At 43.2% G+C, this 17,140-nt stretch overlaps 1 protein-coding gene across 2 annotated transcripts in view; it reads left to right on the forward strand.

Moving 5' to 3' along the window:
• Positions 1 to 17,140, forward strand: part of DOCK8 (dedicator of cytokinesis 8) — a 133,441-nt gene that overhangs the window by 69,629 nt on the left and 46,672 nt on the right. For both annotated transcript variants that reach the window (XM_007065576.4, XM_027827861.3), the window contains 9 exons: positions 6,016 to 6,133; positions 7,019 to 7,089; positions 7,812 to 7,950; positions 10,481 to 10,582; positions 11,296 to 11,391; positions 11,649 to 11,883; positions 12,524 to 12,688; positions 14,015 to 14,190; positions 15,747 to 15,842. In XM_007065576.4, the coding sequence (XP_007065638.3) occupies positions 6,016 to 6,133; positions 7,019 to 7,089; positions 7,812 to 7,950; positions 10,481 to 10,582; positions 11,296 to 11,391; positions 11,649 to 11,883; positions 12,524 to 12,688; positions 14,015 to 14,190; positions 15,747 to 15,842 (1,198 nt within the window). The remainder of the gene's footprint in view (positions 1 to 6,015; positions 6,134 to 7,018; positions 7,090 to 7,811; positions 7,951 to 10,480; positions 10,583 to 11,295; positions 11,392 to 11,648; positions 11,884 to 12,523; positions 12,689 to 14,014; positions 14,191 to 15,746; positions 15,843 to 17,140) is intronic.

Raw genomic sequence — 17,140 nt, forward strand, 5'->3', positions numbered from 1 at the left:
GAAATGGTGCACCTAAGTTATTGTTCTTATTGGAACAAGGAGGTTAGCCTGGCCTCTGATTGATACATGGCTAGATTTACCTCGCTGCACCTTCTCTTGTGAGTGACTGCAGTGTGACCTAGAGGAATGAGTCCCCTAGACAGGGGAGGGAGGGAAGCAAATGAGTACAAAACAAATCTGGTCTATTTCTTGTTTTGATCCACTCCATCTATCTTTTACATCTTTGGCTGGCAGCAGACGGTGCAGAAGGACTGCATGCCATCCACATCTCATGGCTGCTCGGCAGAAGATGGTACAGTACGACTGCTAGCCATCCTCATTTCTTGCCTGCCCAGCAGAAGATGGTACAATACGACTGCTAGCCATCGTCATCTCTTGCCTGCCCGGCAGAAGATGGTACAGTACGACTGCTAGCAATCCATATTGCCTGCCTGCTCACCATAAGACGGTTCAATAGGACTGACTGCAGGACTAAAGAGAATGACCTGGTCAAGTCCCTCCAAATGTAGTCCCTGCGCCCATGTCTGCCCAGGTGCTCCCAGCCGACGTGGCCAGGAGCACCTCGGACACGACAAGGACGGCTACCAGTCGTATTGTACCGTCTGCTGCCAGAAGGCAATGGGTTGCTGCTACTGTGTAGCAATGCCGTACCGCGTCTGCCAGCACCCAGGAGACATACGGTGACGGTTACCTGAGCGGGCTCCATGCTTGCCATGGTATGGCGTCTGCACAGGTAACTCAGGAAAAAAGGCGCGAAACGATTGTCTGCCCTTGCTTTCACGGAGGGAGGGAGGGAAGGGGGGCCTGACGATATGTACCCAGAACCACCCGCGACAATGTTTTAGCCCCATCAGGCATTGGGATCTCAACCCAGAATTCCAATGGGCAGCGGAGACTGCGGGAACTGTGGGATAGCTATCCACAGTGCAACGCTCCGGAAGTCGACTCTAGCCTCGGTACTGTGGAAGCAATCCGCCGAGTTAATGCACTTAATGCACTTAGAGCATTTTCTGTGGGGACACACACACTCGAATATATAAAACCGATTTCTAAAAAACCGACTTCTATAAATTCGACCTTATTCCGTAGTGTAGACATACCCTTAGAGTAGACAGGTAAATTGCTACTTTTCTCCTGTCTGGGAGGGAACCTGTTTCTCCCTGTTTGGCCACAGACTTTAAAACACAATATCATTTAGTATCCATAGTTCCTCATAGGGTGTCAATACATACATTTCACAGTTGTATTAATCACCAGTATGTCATTAGCTTTCAGAAAAGACCTCACTCTATACACTTCTATAATACAGCAATATTGTATTCAATCAGTTGATTCAATTGCTTATCTCCTGAGGTTCACCCCCACCCCTTTGCACTGTAGTCTTCTGAAAAGTAAAACCCAGACCCAGCTTCTCTCTCCTGCTGGGGCATAGACACTATGCTGGCTTCTCCGTGACTTGTTAGTGTGAGGTTTGCCTACACCCCTTGTTAGCTTGAGAGGTCCGTTTACACAATATGTAAATACATTCTCATTGTCATTCAGAGTACTTTGGAAGTGACTCTCAGGAGGGGAAAACACATTGCTTTGTCTGGGGCAGACTTGTTTACCATCTCCTTCTGATATGCCTGATTTAAACACACTTGAGTCATAAATCTAGCATATATCTGTAACTTTTCATACCCATTGCACAGATACCTCAGAGAAGAATATAAAATAAATGATCAATGAGTTGTTAGTTTTCCAGTGATACCTCATGAGGCATATTTTGTACAAAGATTATTACAGTAGTATGTAGGGTGTGAATACAGGAGTGCTTAATGTCCAAGAGAGCCATGTCCGACTCCCTGTTTTCTCTCCCTCTGTTGGGGTGGCTCGTAGTCTGTGTGAAGCACTTGTGCTCAGGAGGGCTGCCAGTTGTATCTGGTTCATGCATAGTGGGAGGAAGCTCCATTTACCTTTATCCTCCTGACCTTACACAGACCAACCAGGACTTGCCACACTGGCCCTTTACGAATGCAAGCTATTTAGTGCCAAATGCTGCCCTTTACTGTCCCTAGTGGTGGTGGGGTTTGCAAATGTGAGACCAGTGGAGATACATGAGCATAAAAGGGGTCAGAATTTGGCCCTTATCTATGTACTTGCTGGATTAATTCATACATTGGCGCCTCCTCATATGTGTAGTCAGCAGAGAGCTCTCTGTTTACACGTGATTTTACACATCTTTCATCTTAAGTCACATCTAAATGTAAAATCCAGCACTCAGGGTCATTATGTGGATTTGTGACGCCCTCTATAGAGCTGCAGATCCATAAACCAATGAACAGATTATACAATCTCTCCTATATGTGTTTTTCATCTCTGACAGGTGTAATATTGATAATATCCTTTGTTTAATAAGTCATTCGGCCAAGCATAATTCAGTAGAAGTTACCAATATATTTTGCACTTTCCTTAGCTGTTTCATAACATCATGGTGAGAGAACCTAGCTGAGTGGAAATTGCATATAAAAATGTAAATGGTAGATTGCATTACTCTGCAAGACTTGGCACACAGCAAAATGAAAGGCAAGTCATGCACTTGTTTGTCTGCTAAGACATGCTGCAGTCCGTCTAGCATGCCCTAGCTGATAAACCAACCTGGGATGTGTTTTTAATTTCACTGTGAAGCCTGCTACATCTCACAAAGTACTGCAACCCTAAACATTGCAGTACACAGTGATAAACAGACCTACGTTTTCTACATCTCAGTTTGTTTGTACCAAAAGAATAATAATTATTATTAATAATAATAATAATTAATACTTATCTCTTAGATATAGCACTTTTCATCAATCGATCTCAAACTGCTTCACAGTCTATAATATATTTATCCTCACAAAAACCTCTGTGATGTAGGAAAGCACCATCATCCCCATTATAGAGATGAGGAACTGAGGCACAAAGAGGCTAAAGAGATGTCGAGACTGCATGCTCTTTACTGCAGCATGTAGAGTACATACACGACACCTTTCACCCCAGCACATGTATAAATATTTATTGTAGATGGTGAGACACTGCTTAGGCGAGTAAAGACACACCTGATCCCTGTGTGATGAACCCAGATACATAGCCTACTTGGCTCTCTACAGCCCAAGCAGTGCCTTCCCTATTTACACTGCTGTTTTGAGTGGTGCAATGTCTCCCCGCTGTTGGAGTCTTTCCCTGCTGCAGAGGAAGTCTCCAGCAGTGAGAAAAGTCTCGAGGCAGCAGACAAAGGCTCCGGCAGCTTCCTTCTGCTGGAGCCTTTCCCCACCACAGTGAAAGACTGGCAGAGGGGAAAGGCTTTGGCAACTCTCTGCTGCTGGAACCTTTCCCCACTGCTTCCCCCTGGCCAGATAGTCATTAGTCTACGTTAAACACTGACAACATGTGGCAGAATCCTAGCTAAGAAAGGCCCCCCACAGCTGTCAGGCCATCATAAAAACAACTTTCATAACAAACTGCCATGTTTTTCTCCGTTGGGGCTTTCCTCAGAATGGGATTGCACCCAGATAACTGAATGGCAAATTTGGCCCAATGAGTGGTATGAAGTGACTAGTGTGCTGCTGTTATAGCATGCAGAAATGCAGCTTCCTGTTTGTAATTAACTCAATATTGTGCCAGCCCCACAGAAGTCAACTGTAGTTTTGCCATTGACTTCACTGGGGTCAGGGTTTTAGCCTGGACTTTGAAGCACAGGAACCGACTTTCCAAAGTGCTGGGGGGTGTTCGACCCCCGGCTCTGCCTCACGCCCCGCCCCCCCTCCACCCTTCCCCCAAGGTCCTATCCCCACCCTGCCTCTTCCCACCCCTGCTCAACCCCGCCCTGCCTTTTCCCACCCCCACTCCACCCCCACCCCGCCTCTTCCCACCCAGTTCCACCCCCTCCCCAGCACACCGCATCACCACTCCACCCCCTCCCCACCAGAGCCTCCTGCACACTGCGAAACAGCTGATTGCGGCGGGCAGGAGATGCTGGGGTAGGGAGAGGTGCTGATCCGCGGGGCCCATCGGCGGGCGGGAGGCACTGAGGGGATGGAGGGAGCTGATAGGGGGGCTACTGGTGGGTGCTCAGCACCCACCATTTTTTCCCCATGGGTGCTCCAGCCCCAGAGCACCCACGGAGTCAGCACCTATGTGAAGTACCCTTATGTATCCTTGGGCTTTGATCCTACAGACTCTTCCACTCTGATAGCCTCCCCTCCACTCCCCAAAGTCAATGGGTCTTTGTGCAGGTGCAGTGATCTGCCTATGTAGAGAAGCTTGCAAGATCTGGGGCTTAGTTAATTGTAAAGGTATACTGCATTTCCAGGAGGGAGCTGCATTTTTTTTTAAATATGTGTATAAACATTAGTAAAAATAAATCCCCCAAACCAGACACCAAGAACTACAGGCTGAAAACTATTTAAATGCCATAGTTAATCTGCTATCGCTATTGAGTTGTTATAACCTTGGCAAATGTGAAACAGAATTGTTGAGTTTATTCAGTGAATTCTCTTTTTTTTGCATCTCTGAGCATATCCTTCATTCAGAGCCAATTTCTCTGTAGGAGAGAAGCAGCAGCCCTATCCAGCAATGCTCTATATTTGTCTTGTGTTATGAAGAAGTTCTTATAAGCTTTGTTTTTGCTCTTTAACATTTGCAGACAATGTAGGCTCACTTTCCTGAATAGAGATTTTTGCGTTTCATTGCATAAAGCAGGAATGTTCATTTATTACGGAATCAGCACATTTTATTACATGAAAATGGTCTTCATTTGTTTCCATATCAAATTGCCTCACAATAAGCTATATCACTAGGTTCTGGAATGCTAGGGGAATGAAGGATTAGCTGAGACTCAGTGTACCTTGAACTTTCCCTTCCTTGGCAAGGAAAGCTTTAAATGCTAGGTCTGAGTGTTACGAGATTTTTAAAAAAAAATTTTATTTGCCAGCAACTATAAAAGCAGACAGCTGCTGTCTAATGAAAGAATAAACTAAAACAAAGAAAAAAATCAGTGAAATACATCATTGCAGCTCGGGCATCCAGGCGGCTTTGTATTGAACTAAACAAAACATTAGGCAGACCCGGATCAAAAAGTGTATGTGTGTGTATTGTTTGTTGGTTTGAACCAAATACCTAGTGAAAGTCAAAGCCAAGTGAGTTTTTGTTTGGTTGTTTATTTGTTTGTTTAGTAGAAATCAATGAAACTCCTCTAAATCTCTCCTATTCACAGCTTCCTTCCCCATAGAAGGTACAGGCTCCTATGCTCCCCTGTTGGTCATGTAGTCTCCTATCATCTTCTACCATCTTCAGTGAGCATCTGAGTGGCCCTTGGTCCTCCTAGATCTTGGAGGACCATCAGATGGCGTATTGCTGTCCTATATGGATAGATAATTATAAAAATTATATATATACAGAGAGAGAGAGAGAGATTTGTTTTAATTGTGGGCTAGTTGCTGGCTTGATTTCCCCCATCCCTCCATCATACATACCAGTTAAGGGTCTCCTGAGAAGAGTGATGGGAACAAGGGGCTTCATTGGCTCCTATTCTCCAGCAGTGGGACTGGTAACAGTTGTTCTCTCTGTCTGTCTAGCAAGCTAACTAATGTAGGTATATCTTTGCCATGGTATCTGAGTGGGACTTGTATTTGTTCTCACACGAGAATGGAGATTTCCTTAGGCCCAAACATGCTAGCTTGTCTCTCAGCCCTAGAATAAAAGGGCTGGGCGACAGGGTTCTTTGGAAGAATGGGGGATGCCAGGTTGCTCTCTCAAAGGCATAATTTATCTTTAGGAATACCCCAAAACATACGCTCTTTATTGTGCAGCACCAAAATCTTACCCTTTTCCAACAACCTCTGTAGATAGAAAGAGATCTTTCAAAGCCTTCAGTCTCTAGGTGGAATTACAGCATTGGGAGAAGAAGAACCGAGTCGATGCGATGCCAAGGACTTTGTTCTTCAAAAGCAAAAAATTGTTCCTTACTCATTTACTTTTCCTTTCTTTTGCTTCCAGAAATCTCCTTTATGTTTACCCACAGAGGTTGAATTTTGCTAATCGACTGGCCTCTGGAAGGAACATTACCATTAAGATTCAGTTTATGTGTGGAGAAGATGCTACCTGTTCAATGCCGGTAATATAGACTAAATAACAGGATCAGACATCTGTGGAGCATACTCAGCTAGCTGCAGTACTGACAAAGCATGTGAAGGGTTGACTTGTGGCCTGATGCTTCACACACAGCTATGATTTTTTGTGGGCCTTGCACTGAAACCAGAATGGTTTCGATCACAGTGCTCATGAAGCATGCAGCAGTTCACATCAGGAAGTGGAGCTAAAGGACTGAGGAACAGCAGAAGAGACTTGTAATTAGAATGGAACAGGGACATATCCTCCTGTATTCTCTAATGCTTCATGTATTACATGAAAGAGTAAACACTCTGTAGCTTCTATTTAAAAAAGAATAACATTGCCTTCTATGCAAGTGCCATGTTGGGAACGCTACCAGTTAAATCCACAGAGGTTCAGAAACCTGTTAAGAATGTTATATTCTGTGTCCCACTGAACTAATCCTGTGCACTATGAATACACAAATATCAGGTCCATCCAAGCACTGAGGATAGAACCTGTGACCTTGACACTGGAACAGTGAACAGATCCACAGTGAGACAGAACTGGTAAACATCTTTGTATGCAGATGAGTATTCCATTCAGCAGCCCAAGATATCTAGATATCTTTGTGTGGGAGAAACTGTGCAACCTTGACATTCTTTTAACAAAGTTTTCTTTTAGATGTTTAAATATACAGTATTGAAAAAAGTGTTTAAATCTGAGTGTTCTATTTTCTATCAGCATGTTGTCATGAATGGGGTGTGTAATATATGTACGTCTCATTCATGACAACCTGCTGATATAAAATAAAATACTGTCATTTTTCAACATTTAAATCTTTCTTAAAGGTGATATAAAATCTGATAGCTATATGCCTGATCACCATTACTTTTATTTTTGAACACAGATCATTTTTGGAAAATCTTCAGGTCCAGAATTTTTGCAAGAGATGTACACAGCTATCACATATCATAACAAGTATGTGTACTATTATTAATATTTTTTTATTATATATTAAATACCAGTCATTTGCTCAGGGATGCTTTTAACTGTACATAGCTTTTAAAAACCCACACAGATGATTAGTAAAATTCCATATTTTTCTGATTCCAAATATTGCTTTGAAGATTTGTCCCATTCAGAATTGAAATAATCCCATTCATTGAAATCATGGCGAGTGGGGTGTATTATTATTGATGATGATATTAATGTTAATAACAATTAGTTTTATTTTTCAGAAGGAAATTCAAGGTTTTTCCCTAATTGAAAGTTAAGAAGTATGTCCAGAAGTAAAAAGTAGTGCTGGGACTTTAGAATATTCCTCATTTGGGTGAATTAGCTGTTCCAAACAAATAGAAACACTCAGATGAATTTGGACCCAGAATTTAGGTTTTGTTAAAATGAGTGTTTTCAGAACCAAAGATTAATAGAAGGCATTTCTGCAAGCGTGAAGAGAAGAGACATCTGAGGTGCCTCAATGTGCTCTCTCCATTTCAGCAGGGCAGCTAATTCATAGATTTATGTTTACTTATGAGTACATCATTGGCCTACTTTAGCTAATACACATCTTGATACATCTAGCTATTTGACTAGAGACTTAGACAACTCATATCATAGTCGTATCTGGGTCCCTAAAGGCGAGGTAGCCTTCCTGCCTGTTTCATCTTTCAAGATGTTTGTGTTTGGTATTTTTAAAACAGGTCTCCTGACTTTTATGAAGAAGTGAAAATTAAACTGCCAGCTAAACTCACAGAAAAACACCACCTACTGTTCACATTCTACCATATCAGCTGTCAGCCAAAGCAAGGAGCATGTGTAGAAACCCTCCTGGGATATTCAGTAAGTCACTTGTGATTTACACTTCAGCTTCCTGTGCACACAGGCTTTTTGTACAAATAACTAACTAATTTCCTCACTTAGTCCCCAGCCAAAATGGCAAAAACGCTCTATCTTGTTATCAGAGAGACAAGGAGGGTGAGGTAATATCATTTATTGGACCAAATTGTGTCTGTCATCCTGGGACCAACATGGCTACAACAATGCTGCATATATCCCCTTATAACAATTTCCAGACATGAGTAATAGGTCTTGATTTTAACACTTCCCAGCAGCCACATCTGCATTCAAATGTTACGGCTTTTGTGGCTACATCAAAAGAATGAACAAGCACAGATAGAGACCACAGACTGGATCAGATGCCCTGATCCTGCAAAGACTTCTGCAGGTATTTAACTTTACACACTGAGAGTGGTCTCAGTGAAGTCTGACCTTATATCATGCACTGGCTCTTTCCTACGTCAATTTAAAGAAAGAAAAATGAGAAGTTAAAAGCATGAAGTAATTCACTTGTGTGATGCATTTCTTTGTCCTAATGTTGGGAGTAATAAGTCTTAACTTAAATGGCTTGCTCATTGAAATGTTCTGTATTTTTTTCTTTAATCAATAAAGGATTTTTTTTTTAAAGTCAGGAAAGTGATGATAAGTATAATAATAGTTTACATGTAGAGAATTCCTTTCAATCCAGAAGATCCCAAAGTGCTTTACAAACTTATGGCCTGCAGTCATGTGCAGCGCGTGAACTGCCGGCTGCGGGAGGCTAGCCCCCGGCCGGCCCCGCTCCCACCACCCGAAGACTCACACCCCTTCCCCCGCCGAAGCCCCCCTTTCGCGCAGCCCCTACCAAGTGCAGGGCAGGCAGCCCCAGCACCTCCATCTCTCCCCCCGGCCCCGAGTGACGGGTGGCACGGCCTCAGCCACGCCAAGTCCCAGCCGCCCTAGCCCCAGACCCCGCATGCTTCCCTGAAGAGGAGCAGCCTGCCTGGGCTGGGGCCAAGGGGGAAGGGCAAGCAGGGCTTCTGGGAGGAGCGTGGGCAGGGCCACACCAGGCTGTTTGGGGAGGTACAACCTTCCCCAGCCTATGCAATGTGCTGCCCATGCCTGCAATCAAATTGTGAAATCACCCTTTGTTACATAAATGTTTCCAGTGACTTCATGTTTGCAGTGGTGGTGTAGCCATGTCAGTCCCAGGATACTAGAGAGACAAGGTGGGCGAGGTAATATCTTTTATTGGACCAACTTCTGTGGGTGAGAGAGACAAGCTTTCGAGCTTACACAAAGCTCTTCTTCAGGTCTGGATAACGTACTCTGAGTGCCACAACTCAGTGGAACAACAAGGTGGAACAGATTGTTTAGCATAAGTAGTAAACACATATTTCAAGGGACCATTCAAGGTGAAAGTAAGCTCTAAAGCTTGTCCCTCTCGCCAACAGAAGTTGGTCCAATAAAAGGTATTACCTCACCCGCTTTGTCTCTCCAGTGACTTCATACATTCCTATTGCTATCTGCATACAGCACCACTTATGTCCATTCACCTCTAAGGTGAACTATGTCAGTGAACAAATTCTCTTCACAACGCTGAAGGGAAGGGAGATGTTGGCCAAGGATATCAGTACATTGCGGTAACAAAAATTCCATAGCATCATTGATACCCATGAAGTGTATAATGGATCTTACTTTTTGCATGCAACCTCCACATAGTAAGCTAGCTGGAAGTCAATTTACCTGCTTCAGAAGGATCTGAGTCTACCCCTAACTTTTTACAAAATATACAATAAAAGATTGTGTTACCAGTTGTAAAGTTTGTACTATTCTTATTGGCCCCATTCCTGCAAACTCTGACACAAATACTTACCTTTATGATGGGAATTGTCCCACTGAAGTCAATGGATTCCTCATTTGTCTTCAGGATCAGGGCATCAGTTAGTTTTCTTTGTCTTCAGGGTTCCATTCACTGAATTAAGGAATGATTCCAATCTGTTATGCTTGAATGCATTCCCCCTTTCAAACTTGAGTGGCATCAGAATGCAATGTATCCAAATGTTATTTGGATTAATCTTTCTGATGCTGATCCAAGTAATCTTGATGGCAACTGTGAGGGCTCAATTCATCCCTGGCATAACTTTACTGAAGTCAATGGAATTACTCCAGAGATCTCTTTCGCCCAAGATGTGTACTACTCTGAATTAGAAACACTGACATTTCGTATATACGGACTCTATAACCTCCCAGGAGGATTCATCGGAACAATTTATGCCAGTTGGGAAGCTCTGTGTTTGTTTTGTTCAGAAAGGATATATTTTAAAAGCTATCCAAAGTGTTGTAGGTGGGGGCGGGGGCGTGATGACACTTCTGCAGTAGCTCTCAGTGAAATGAAAATGCAAAGATTTTGGCAGAAATTACTGTGGAGCCAAAACTGTTCTGGTCGATATCTAATCATTGTTCTGTTGACTGTAATTATCACAAACTAGATAGATAGCCATATTCTCCTGCAGTAATGAATATCACTTTCTTTTTGCCTCATCTGTTTCAGTGGCTGCCAATTCTATTAAATGATCGTCTCCAGACTGGACATTATTGTCTTCCTGTTGCCTTGGATAAGTTGCCTTTAAACTATTCAATGCATTCTCCAGAGGTAACAAACAACATTACTAATAGATACTATTTCCTCAGTTAAAAGGGCACTGTTGGTATTTTAGGCTCCAACATTTGCTTAACTTGATTGGAGGAACCCTTCCCCATGCTTAAACAAATCAACCAACCAATCAACCAACAAAAAGACTTTAAAGAAAATCCCTAAACCAAGTGGCTCTGCAGTCATGCACCTGCTTGTGGGTGCCAGAATAATCACTTGCTTGCTGGTGCAGGCCCTACAGACCTCCAACAAGCTCCGTCCTTGGGGTTTGGGTCATATGACCCTTAATACTCTCCTGCTACTTAGTGGCTCAGAACATCCAGCTATCCCACAGTGTATGGGAGTGTCGCTGCCTAGAGGCTTCAGGAAAGGTATTTCCAAGGGTGGAGAAGAAGGGATCAGCCTCCCCCAAGAAGACAGTGAGGAGTAGGACAGAGCCTGTAAGGAAATATTGCTAATGTAAAGGAGACCAGACAGATTCAAACTGCATCACTGACCCCAATCTCTCTGGCAGAGCAAACCAGAACCCCGGTGCAGAATAGTTTAGAGTGAAAAGATGTGGAATAAAAAGGCGATACCTGAAGTACGTCTAATTTGTAATTAAAAAACACCCTTAAAAGCTATGTGCACTCTATGTAAACAGTATTTGCTATTTGGCTACTTACAGGAAAAAGTGCTAAGCTGATCATCTTGTTATTTTATCTTCAACACAGAAAGTTCCATCACAGTCACCTCCAATTAAATGGGTCGAAGGGCACAAGGGGGTGTTTAACGTAGAAGTGCAGGCTGTTTCATCTATTCACACTCAGGTAAAGAATCTACAGCCAGTCTTTTACATGCAACATAAGCTTCATTTGAAACAGACTGCTGGGGCTTGGATGGCTGAGGGGACTGGTGAATGGGATACAAAGCTCTTCACCTCTTGGTTGCCCATTCAAATTTTGGTGAAGTTTTTTACTTCTTAGCCAACCATCTCGATTGCTCTGTGATTGCCTGTGGTTGCAGCAGTACAGAATATGCAGTAACTGTCCAGCATCACATGCCGAGAATTTGATTGTATTCACAGGACAACCACCTGGAGAAATTCTTCACTCTGTGTCATTCTCTGGAAAGTCAAGTCACCTTCCCAATTCGTGTGATGGATCAGAAGATCACAGAGGCTGCCCTGGAACACGAGTTGAAACTCAGCATTATTTGCTTGAATTCCTCCCGCCTTGAGCCCCTGGTCTTATTTTTACACTTGGTGCTGGAGAAACTTTTCCAGCTGGCTGTGCAGCCCATGGTTATAGCTGGTCAGACAGGTACTTATTGAAGCATGGCCTTCGACTAACGGAATAGCAGTAGTATTGGAAAGGGCCCACAAGCAAACCGGGTGGGTGGATGGGAGACATTTTGCTAAACTGGCTGGCTCTAGTTTGATATTAGTTGGTTTAGTTTCTAGAGGGTATTTATGGGACTTTGAGATAGGGGAGTGTTCAGCTTCCTGCAGCTTATTCGGGTAATCAGCACATGCTCTGCACCCAAGTACAGTATCTGCACACTGACATTTATATCAGTAACCAAATATCCAAAGTTATAATCAATGCCAACACAAATTTTGGAAGGGATATTAAACCTTGTGGTTCAGGGCTTAAGATAATGTCTGACTGTTAGAGATCAGATCAGGAAAAGATCTATGTGGGGGGAGCAGATTAGCCCACATCTGCCAACTGCAGGGTTCTTACACCTTTCTGTGAAGCAATTGGTGCTGGTCACTGCCAGAGAGAGGATACTGCCTTGGATGGATGTTGGGTCTGATCCAGTCTGGCAATTCTGATGTTTCTGTGTTAAGGTCTAGATTAAACAGTGACTGGCTTAGATGTTATCTGCTCAAAGAATGCCCTGATTTAACCAAGTTATGCCCTTTAATGCTGAGACTAATTCTTTCTCTTTGGTTCACAGCCAATTTCTCCCAGTTTGCCTTTGAATCTGTGGTTGCAATAGTGAACAGTCTTCACAACAGTAAAGACCTGAGCAAGGACCAGCATGGGAGGAACTGTCTCTTGGCATCATACGTCTACTACGTGTTTCGCCTTCCAGAGCCTCAAAGAGATATTGCCAGACTAGGTATGCTTGTTGCCTACTCCGTAAAGTAATTCCCTTCTCCCTGACCTGCCCCAACCCCTCAGATTTTAGGTAGCAGGGGAGTGCATGGCTTCTGGCATTCAAAGTCATTTGTATTCAGAAGGAGCAGAATTTAAAAGGTACTTTAATGTATAGTCCATGCAAGAAATAGGAGAGAGGGCAACAGTGCAATGGGTGCTATAGGGCAAGATGGTGCCTTTAGGAGCAGCCCTGAGCAAGCTGCACCACCCCAGAAGTAGTCTCAGGTGGCACTGTGCCCTGCTCCCAAGTAGTGGTTTCATACCTCTCAGCCTGCCATGGCCCAGAGGTGGGACATGGCGTCTGACAAAGACACACACAGACCTGTTCAGGTGGGAAACTTTAAAATGCTGTGGGATTCCTTCCTTCCATGTAAATTGCTCTCTCTGGAACCTCCATTTCTGAGTGAGGGGACCCCAGATTTATGTGCCATGTTGGTAACTCTGGGAGTAAAATCCCTCAAATTGGGGGACAATAGAGAGGGATGGGTAGTGACTCCCCTCTGATCTATACCAGCAGGAAATTACTTCCCTCCTTCCGCCCTGTGTGCTGGTTCAGCTATTCTGGAAAGAGAGAAGGGGGATGGGGCCAGGCTCCACCCATTCCCCACCTACCTGCTCCAGGGAGGGAGTAAGCAGATGAATAACCCTTCGTTTTCCTACATGCCTGGACACAAAGAGACGTGTGTGGGAGGGTTATTCCCCTGCTCAGGTGTGTAGTCTGAGCTCTTCCTGAATATTTGGCTGACATTGGAATGTGGTAAATCTCAGGGCTTATCCACACCTGGAAATTTACTGAAAACAGCTATTCCGGAATAATCATTCCTGATTAGCTATTCTGACATATTTCTGAGTGTAGACCAGCCCTCGGTTTCTATCACCTGCATCAAGGGTGGAGATAGTTTTGAGCCCAGATGTGTGTACATCATTCTAATGTGCAGCAAGGAACTAACGGGCTGTCTCGGAAGTGGAAGGAGAAAGGAAGGAAAGAGAAGCTGGTGATGTGGAGCTTTTGCTCTGATCTTCCTCTGGTGCTCTCTGTCTTGGGGCTGTGCCGGACAGCTCACCACCCTGCCCCTAACTCTGCATCCTCTGGCTCCGTGCCTAGTTAGGTTATCAAAGGTGAGCTTGGTGGAGAGGCTTTCAGAAGCTACATGCTGTTCTTGCTCTGTTTGCTTTAGGAGCACAGAGTAAAACTGGCTTTCATGAGATCATAATGTTGTTAATGTGATAGCCAGTCCTGGTAAAAAAAAAAAAAAAAAAGAAAAAAAAAACCTCTTCCCATGACCAGGTGCAGCAGGAAGTGCCAGTTTGCCAGAGTCTCGTTATTACACATTTGGACGCACCACAGCTGTGTCTGTTGGGTCCAGACTTCTCCAGAGCCGGGTAATGAGCTGCAGCAATCCAGATATTCCTGGTACACAGACTGCTACTGATGAGGAAGTCAAAAACATCATGTCATCGAAGGTAAGGGAGGAAAATAAAGCTTGGTAGCTAGAGATGGGGTCTAACCCAAAACCCAGATGGAGGACCCAGATTCAGACTTTGTGGGTGGACTCATCTCTACTCATATATGCTGCATATGCCACCAAAAAGCCTTGCTGCTCACCTGGGAGCTAAAACAGCAAGCTAAAGCTCTGGGGCCAAATATTTAAGTCCTTTCTCAGTGTCCCAGAGAAGTCAAGTAAGGTCTTCAGAGTTTTGTCTCTGGGTGGATGGATTTTGTCTCCACTGCAGGATGTGCATATTTTCAGGTCTCTAATAATTCTTTTCTTGTGTTCTGAAAGATCCATACATATCAATGCCTAAGGTGTTTGTGAGGGGCTTGATCCAGTTCTTGTTCAAGTCAATGGAAAGAGACTGCCGTTGACTTCACTGGGAGCTGGATCAGGCTCTAATGAGGGTTAAACACATCTTACAAAGAAGAATTGCTCTTCTGTTGCCGAGAGGGAAAATATTCCATTTCTTCACAGCCATTTTTTAAAATCACAGTTCCTGTTTAGTTCTGAATGTGTGCACTTGAGGTGAAAGGCTAGGTGGGATGTCCGTCATCGGCACAGAGACTTTACATCAGCTAGTATGAGCACCAAAAGCATCTGCTTTTGTGATGAATTCTTCTTTTCTGAGTCCTTAATTTACCCATTGAATTAAAGTGAAACATAAACTGATTTTCTTCTTTTTCTTGTTCAGAATTACATAGATTGTTGATGTTAATTATGTGTAATATAGTGCTTTTGCAGTGGTTTGTTCTCAGACTTGATTATAAGACGCTCTCTGAATCTGTTCTCCATCCAATGTGCATGTGCATCTCCAGTTAAAGCGAATGAGACTTATGTGTCTAGCTTGAGGGAAATAAAACAAAATAAAGGAGAAGAACTAGTCATATTTGCAGGTTATGAATATTTGAGTTGTTTATATGGATATATTTATTCATCCATATCAGTTTTTAATAGTGTAGACTTGTATTTAATTGTTTATGAATTTTCCTCCTATTTGCTGTGTCCTAAAACATAACTCAGCTCGAGGAGTTTTTTAATTTACACAAATTAAAACAAAATTAACATGCAGGTTATTAAAGCTGCATCACATTAATAACAACATTGCAGGTTATTAAAACTTGCATCACAGCAATTTACAATGCTTGGATGAGTATTGCCATTTCACCACCTTTTAAATGGACATTGTTTTTAATGAAAGAAACTCCCAGATGTTATTTTATTTGGTGGTTCTAAATTTGAAATTTCCTTCAAGAACAGCTCTTGTTGAGTGGATGAATTAAGAGAGCTTTAAAGTCTAAATGCAATACTTGGGTAGGCCACGTGGTGGAGGTATTTACATTACTTTCCTTTGACTTCCAAATCCTGGCACTGTTTCTCTCCCCTCTCTATTACGGGGTATGTGTGAGAGAGAGGATGGTAGGGGAGATTTGTATTTTTTTTTTCATTTTTTTTTTTACAACTAACAGCTGACTCTCGTTTGTTAATTAATTAGTTTTCCCCCTGGCTTTTGGCCCTTTTCTCCAGGTTGCAGATCGCACCTCCAGTCGGATGTCTTTCTATATTGAAGCCACCAACGACACATCAAACGCGTCTGTAAGCCCAAGACCATCCAATAAAAAGGTAGAGTGCCACATGATGCGAGAGCAATCTGCAGCCTGGCTGAGATGTTTGCAAACAGCTGCTAAACCAGGGGTTCTCAAACTGGCGGTCAGGACCCCTCAGGGTGTCGTGAGGTTATTACCTGGGGGGTCGCGAGCTCCCAGCCTCCACCCCAAACCCCGCTTCACCTCCAGCATTTATAATGGTGTTAAATATATAAAAAAGTGTTTTTAATTCAAAAGGGCGGGTGGTTGCACTCAGAGGCTTGCTATGTGAAAGTGGTCACCAGTACAAAAGTTTGAGAACCACTGTGCTAAAACAAACCTTGCCAGTAACACTTAGATGAGGTGCAGCAGAGAGGGAAAGAATTAATGTATCAGTTTTGACAAATAAGCTTTGTGCCATAAAAGTTATATTTATACCAGGGAGGTTGACCAGTAGATAAATTAATATATCTTCATTTTTGTATCAACCCCCTCAGTCTCAGGCTCTTTAGATTCTGTTTCCCAAGTAGTTCTGGCAAGTAACAGCATGCCTTACAGTTCAGTGTATATGATTGGAGACTCTTTACTTTGACTTGTAATGATCGTAATGGATCAGTGTCTCCCAAGGTAAAGGAAGGGGAGTGAAGGACTAGCTGTGGTCTGAATTCACCAAATTGGCTTTTTCCCTGCTCATAGTTTTTGAAACCAACCCAATCTGTACATGTTCCAGGGTAGCAGTTATTAGGAACATAGGAACTGCCATACCAGATCAGACAAATGATCCTTCTAGTCCAGTCTGCTGTTTCTCACAGCAACCAGCAACAGCTGTTTTAAAAGAAAGTGCAAGATACCCTGCAGTAGGTAGTTAAGGAATAACTTGCCCAAAGGGGAAGTTTCTTCCTGACCCCTGTTAGAGTTTGAGTTATGTCCTGAAGCATGAAGGTTTGTATCCATTCCTAATTCTTGAGGGATTTATTTTTATCCTGTCTAATGTAAATGGAGATGTTCCCATTATCCATATAAATATCTGGTATCTCTACTTGTATACTTTTTGTATAGAGAATGGACCATGCTGCAAAGTTTAAATCTGGATCTCAACTGGGTTTTCAGTTCAGAGTCATCTTTACACAGTATTGTTTTCAAGTAGGATCCAGGGCAAAGGTCCTGCTTTAAGGATTCCTTTATTCCCACCCTTTAGCATTCACTGTCCTCCCCTCCCACCCCCAACCTCAGAAACGCTAATGCATTACATGGACGCGCTCAGACTCAATATAGGCTAAAATTCACTCCCTAAACATATTGCCCAAAGCCCATGAGTTATGGGCTTGAGTGATG

The sequence above is a fragment of the Chelonia mydas genome, chromosome 5 (assembly GCF_015237465.2).
Source record: "Chelonia mydas isolate rCheMyd1 chromosome 5, rCheMyd1.pri.v2, whole genome shotgun sequence".
Classification (NCBI taxonomy): domain Eukaryota; kingdom Metazoa; phylum Chordata; order Testudines; family Cheloniidae; genus Chelonia; species Chelonia mydas.